This window comes from Rattus norvegicus, chromosome 4 (genome assembly GCF_036323735.1).
Source record: "Rattus norvegicus strain BN/NHsdMcwi chromosome 4, GRCr8, whole genome shotgun sequence".
Classification (NCBI taxonomy): Eukaryota; Metazoa; Chordata; class Mammalia; order Rodentia; family Muridae; genus Rattus; species Rattus norvegicus.
Window position 1 is genome coordinate 98,401,553 of NC_086022.1, and position 6,980 is coordinate 98,408,532.

At 41.1% G+C, this 6,980-nt stretch overlaps 1 gene segment (V, D, J or C); it reads left to right on the forward strand.

The window, feature by feature from the left end:
- Positions 1-238: 238 nt before the first annotated feature.
- On the forward strand, positions 239-1,213 carry LOC500164 (immunoglobulin kappa variable 2-30-like). The segment is given in 2 exon segments: positions 239-363; positions 744-1,213. Coding segments are annotated over 2 exon segments (519 nt in total).
- Positions 1,214-6,980: the final 5,767 nt, after the last annotated feature.

Sequence of the window (6,980 nt, forward strand, 5' to 3'; positions counted from 1 at the left end):
ATTTAAGTAAATTTCAAACTGTACAGAGACTAATTTGTTGCTTCACTTTAATAATTAATTTGAACTGTATTAATTAACCTTTAACAGCCTGATATTCTACCTTCAGTAACCACTTTTTTGTTTTATTACTTTCACTTTTGAGTTATCGTTCACATTTAAGAATCCACATAGCTATCCCCTCAACGTACACTGTTATACAGACCAGAAAATTTGCATATTGTTCCCTAGGGTGGTCCTTGTCTTGTTGGCTTGAGATATAATCTCAACTGCCCTCTTGCCTTCACCGAACACTCTCCTAATTTCATATCTTCAAAATGATGAGTCCTGCCCAGTTCCTGTTTCTGCTAATGCTCTGGATTCAGGGTAAGGAGAGTGGAAGGTGACGGAGAGAATGGGGATGGAGAGTGACCTCTCACTGCATATGTGCGCTGTTAATTTGTGATCAGGCAGGTCATATTCTCCAAAATGAGTATGTAAGGTTTTGTTACATCCAAAGGAGAAATTCCAGATGGCAGGATAGCTGTGCTAAGATCAAGATTCTGACATAGATCAGACAGAGTGCTGTAGACTTTGGTATTTTAGAAGCTTCAAATCACTTGTTCTGTGAAAAAGCATTTGATAAATAATGTTTTTAAATTACAAAAATTGCCAGGATCTAACTTGAAAGGAATAACTTAAAGGGTTTCACAAATATTGCTCAGGAAGTTTGCACATGACTTTACACTATTGTATTATAATTTCAGGAACCAGTGGTGATGTTGTGATGACCCAGACTCCAGTGTCTTTGTCAGTTGCCATTGGACAACCAGCCTCCATCTCTTGCAAGTCAAGTCAGAGCCTCGTACATAGTGATGGAAAGACATATTTGAATTGGTTATTACAGAGGCCCGGCCAGTCTCCAAAGCGACTAATCTATCTGGTGTCCAAACTGGACTCTGGGATTCCTGATAGGTTCAGTGGCAGTGGATCAGAGACAGATTTTACTCTTAAAATCAGCAGAGTGGAAGCTGATGATTTGGGAGTTTATTACTGCTTGCAAGGTACACATTTTCCTCACACGGTGATACAGACACTAACAAAAACTTTCTTGCATGGTGGAGCAGACCAGCTGGCAATGTGCTGCTTGACTGCAAAGCAGAGTTCTCTGTCTCTGTGTGAGTGGGAGTGGCTGGGGAACTTGAATAATTTTTTTGCAGTTGAGAGCTCTAGCTAAACTCATCTGAGTGGATGAGTGGTTTGACTAGATCTCAAGTGCCACCAATTTCCAGTCCTTCTTTAATAGCCATTGTGTGGTCTCATTTCACTGCAATGTTTCTTTATATACACCAACTTAACAGTATTTATTCTTTGCTCTAACTCCTGTGTAAGGGCTAGCAAAACAGGCCTCCCTCATTAGTTATTGTTCTGGAGGTCTCCAGGGTTTTCATGGATGCTCTCTCAAATCAATGAATTTGTCTGTCTGTCTATTTGCCTATTATTCATTCTACCTACCTACCTAACAACTAACTTTATGTTCCTCTCCCTCCCTTTTTTTCATTTCTCAATGTCTCTGTCTCATGTTCAACATTTACTATTTCTATCTCTTAGGCTCTTCCTACTCATGCTGGCCTTGGTTTCCCTTCTTTCTAGTTGGTCTCCCTCCTACTTTCATGCCTTTTCTTAGAGTTCACAAATTCTTAAGATCATGTGTACAATGCAAGTATAGTCATTTTCCTTTAGTAACTCAATTTTTTTCAATTAAATCTGCCCTGTCATTTATTGAAAAGAGCTTCTCCTGTTTTTCTACTTCCTTTTCTTTTCTATGTATCCCTCCCTCCCCCTTTTATCCATTTCTGCTTCTATCTTCTCCATCCCGCTCCCCTTTCCCTTCCTTGTTACCATCATTGACTTTGAAAGATAGCTCTCCACATTTAAAGACTTCAGTTGAAATATGGATTTCTGTTCATTATTAATAGTTAACAAATGCCAAACAATTAGATGTTCAATTAATGCTTTCTTAATTGAACGAGCATCCCGTTCTCATTGCAAATTGCTCTTTCTACATCTATGAAGAATTGAGTTGGATTTTGATTGGGATTGCATTGAACCTGTGGATTGCTTTTGGCAAAATGGCCATTTTTAGAATATTAATCCTGCCAATCTATGAATCTGAAATCTTCTTCAATTTATTTCTTTAGAGAGTTGAATTTCTTTTCATGCAGATCTTTTCCTTGATTAGCTACATTCTCAGCAAGGTGTTTTATATTATTTTAGAATATTGTGGAGGAGCGGCAGGACCCCCGCCACAGACACCGCCGGACCCTGAAGGAAACAGACCGGATAAACAGTTCTCTGCACCCAAATCCCGTGGGAGGGAGAGCTAAACCTTCAGAGAGGCAGACAGGCCTGGGAAACCAGAAGAGACTGCTCCCTGCACACACATCTCGGACGCCAGAGGAAAAAGCCAAAGACCATCTGGAACCCTGGTGCACTGAAGCTCCCGGAAGGGGCGGCACAGGTCTTCCTGGTTGCTGCCGCTGCAGAGAGCCCCTGGGCAGCACCCCACGAGCGAACTTGAGCCTCGAGACCACAGGTAAGACCAAATTTTCTGCTGCAAGAAAGCTGCCTGGTGAGCTTGGGACACACGGAAGCAGAATTTCTCTAGAACCGGGCACGTTCTGTGTTTACCGGAAGTCCCACACCCGCGGATCCCGGCCCGCAGCAGCTCTCTGCTCCCAGACCCGGTGAGAGAGAGACCCAACCGCCTGGTCAGGTGGGCACTCCTGAGGCTGCAGAGCGGAAGAGACCACCAACACTGCTCACCCCTGCCCACATCCCTGGCCCAAGAGGAAACTGTATAAGGCCTCTGGGCTCCCGTGGGGGAGGGCCCAGGAGCGGCAGGACCCCTGTGCCTAAGACACCACCAGAACCAGAAGGAAACAGACCGGATAAACAGTTCTCTGCACCCAAATCCCGTGGGAGGGAGAGCTGAACCTTCAGAGAGGCAGACAAGCCTGGGAAACCAGAAGAGACTGCTCTCTACACACACATCTCGGACGCCAGAGGAAAAAGCCAAAGACCATCTGGAACCCTGGTGCACTGAAGCTCCCGGAAATGGCGGCACAGGTCTTCCTGGTTGCTGCCGCTGCAGAGAGCCCCTGGACAGCACCCCACGAGCAAACCTGAGCCTCGGGACCACAGGTAAGGCCAAATTTTCTGCTGCAAGAAAGCTGCCTGGTGAACTCAAGACACAGGCCCACAGGAACAGCTGAAGACCTGTAGAGAGGAAAAACTACACGCCCGAAAGCAGAACACTCTGTCCCCATAACTGACTGAAAGAGAGGAAAACAGGTCTACAGCACTCCTGACACACAGGCTTATAGGACAGTCTAGCCACTGTCAGAAATAGCAGAACAAAGTAACACTAGAGATAATCTGATGGCGAGAGGCAAGCGCAGGAACCCAAGCAACAGAAACCAAGACTACATGCCATCATCGGAGCCCAATTCTCCCACCAAAACAAACATGGAATATCCAAACACACCAGAAAAGCAAGATCTAGTTTCAAAATCATATTTGATCATGATGCTGGAGGACTTCAGGAAAGACCTGAACACACTTAGGGAAGCACAGGAAAACATTAATAAACAAGTAAAAGCCTACAGAGAGGAATCGCAAAAATCCCTGAAAGAATTCCAGGAAAACACAATCAAACAGTTGAAGGAATTAAAAATGGAAATAGAAGCAATCAAGAAAGAACACATGGAAACAACCCTGGATATAGAAAACCAAAAGAAGAGACAAGGAGCTGTAGATACAAGCTTCACCAACAGAATACAAGAGATGGAAGAGAGAATCTCAGGAGCAGAAGATTCCATAGAAATCATTGACTCAACTGTCAAAGATAATGTAAAGCGGAAAAAGCTACTGGTCCAAAACATACAGGAAATCCAGGACTCAATGAGAAGATCAAACCTAAGGATAATAGGTATAGAAGAGAGTGAAGACTCCCAGCTCAAAGGACCAGTAAATATCTTCAACAAAATCATAGAAGAAAACTTCCCTAACCTAAAAAAAGAGATACCCATAGACATACAGGAAGCCTACAGAACTCCAAATAGATTGGACCAGAAAAGAAACACCTCCCGTCACATAATTGTCAAAACACCAAACGCACAAAATAAAGAAAGAATATTAAAAGCAGTAAAGGAAAAAGGTCAAGTAACATATAAAGGGAGACCTATCAGAATCACACCAGACTTCTCGCCAGAAACTATGAAGGCCAGAAGATCCTGGACTGATGTTATACAGACCCTAAGAGAACACAAATGCCAGCCCAGATTACTGTATCCAGCAAAACTCTCAATTAACATTGATGGAGAAACCAAGATATTCCATGACAAAACCAAATTTACACAATATCTTTCTACAAATCCAGCACTACAAAGGATAATAAATGGTAAAGCCCAACATAAGGAGGCAAGCTATACCCTAGAAGAAGCAAGAAACTAATCGTCTTGGCAACAAAACAAAGAGAATGAAAGCACACAAACATAACCTCACATCAAATATGAATATAACGGGAAGCAATAATCACTATTCCTTAATATCTCTCAATATCAATGGCCTCAACTCCCCAATAAAAAGACATAGATTAACAAACTGGATACGCAACGAGGACCCTGCATTCTTCTGCCTACAGGAAACACACCTCAGAGACAAAGACAGACACTACCTCAGAGTGAAAGGCTGGAAAACAACTTTCCAAGCAAATGGTCAGAAGAAGCAAGCTGGAGTAGCCATTCTAATATCAAATAAAATCAATTTCCAACTAAAAGTCATCAAAAAAGATAAGGAAGGACACTTCATATTCATCAAAGGAAAAATCAACCAAGATGAACTCTCAATCCTAAATATCTATGCCCCAAATACAAGGGCACCTACATATGTAAAAGAAACCTTACTAAAGCTCAAAACACACATTGCACCTCACACAATAATAGTGGGAGATTTCAACACCCCACTCTCATCAATGGACAGATCATGGAAACAGAAATTAAACAGTGATGTAGACAGACTAAGAGAAGTCATGAGCCAAATGGACCTAACGGATATTTATAGAACATTCTATCCTAAAGCAAAAGGATATACCTTCTTCTCAGCTCCTCATGGTACTTTCTCCAAAATTGACCATATAATTGGTCAAAAAACGGGCCTCAACAGGTACAGAAAGATAGAAATAATCCCATGCGTGCTATCGGACCACCACGGCCTAAACTGGTCTTCAATAACAATAAGGGAAGAATGCCCACATATACGTGGAAATTGAACAATGCTCTACTCAATGATAACCTGGTCAAGGAAGAAATAAAGAAAGAAATTAAAAACTTTTTAGAATTTAATGAAAATGAAGATACAACATACTCAAACTTATGGGACACAATGAAAGCTGTGCTAAGAGGAAAACTCATAGCGCTGAGTGCCTGCAGAAAGAAACAGGAAAGAGCATATGTCAGCAGCTTGACAGCACACCTAAAAGCTCTAGAACAAAAAGAAGCAAATACACCCAGGAGGAGTAGAAGACAGGAAATAATCAAACTCAGAGCTGAAATCAACCAAGTAGAAACAAAAAGGACCATAGAAAGAATCAACAGAATCAAAAGTTGGTTCTTTGAGAAAATCAACAAGATAGATAAACCCTTAGCCAGACTAACGAGAGGACACAGAGAGTGTGTCCAAATTAACAAAATCAGAAATGAAAAGGGAGACATAACTACAGATTCGGAGGAAATTCAAAAAATCATCAGATCTTACTATAAAAACCTATATTCAACAAAATTTGAAAATCTTCAGGAAATGGACAATTTCCTAGACAGATACCAGGTATCGAAGTTAAATCAGGAACAGATAAACCAGTTAAACAACCCCATAACTCCTAAGGAAATAGAAGCAGTCATTAAAGGTCTCCCAACCAAAAAGAGCCCAGGTCCAGACGGGTTTAGTGCAGAATTCTATCAAACCTTCATAGAAGACCTCATACCAATATTATCCAAACTATTCCACAAAATTGAAACAGATGGAGCCCTACCGAATTCCTTCTATGAAGCCACAATTACTCTTATATCTAAACCACACAAAGACACAACAAAGAAAGAGAACTTCAGACCAATTTCCCTTATGAATATCGACGCAAAAATACTCAATAAAATTCTGGCAAACCGAATTCAAGAGCACATCAAAACAATCATCCACCATGATCGAGTAGGCTTCATCCCAGGCATGCAGGGATGGTTTAATATACGGAAAACCATCAACGTGATCCATTATATAAACAAACTGAAAGAACAGAACCACATGATCATTTCATTAGATGCTGAGAAAGCATTTGACAAAATTCAACACCCCTTCATGATAAAAGTCCTGGAAAGAATAGGAATTCAAGGCCCATACCTAAACATAGTAAAAGCCATATACAGCAAACCAGTTGCTAACATTAAACTAAATGGAGAGAAACTTGAAGCAATCCCACTAAAATCAGGGACTAGACAAGGCTGCCCACTCTCTCCCTACTTATTCAATATAGTTCTTGAAGTTCTAGCCAGAGCAATCAGACAACAAAAGGAGATCAAAGGGATACAGATCGGAAAAGAAGAGGTCAAAATATCACTATTTGCAGATGACATGATAGTATATTTAAGTGATCCCAAAAGTTCCACCAGAGAACTACTAAAGCTGATAAACAACTTCAGCAAAGTGGCTGGGTATAAAATTAACTCAAATAAATCAGTTGCCTTCCTCTATACAAAAGAGAAACAAGCCGAGAAAGAAATTAGGGAAACGACACCCTTCATAATAGACCCAAATAATATAAAGTACCTCGGTGTGACTTTAACCAAGCAAGTAAAAGATCTGTACAATAAGAACTTCAAGACACTGAGGAAAGAAATTGAAGAAGACCTCAGAAGATGGAAAGATCTCCCATGCTCATGGATTGGCAGGAT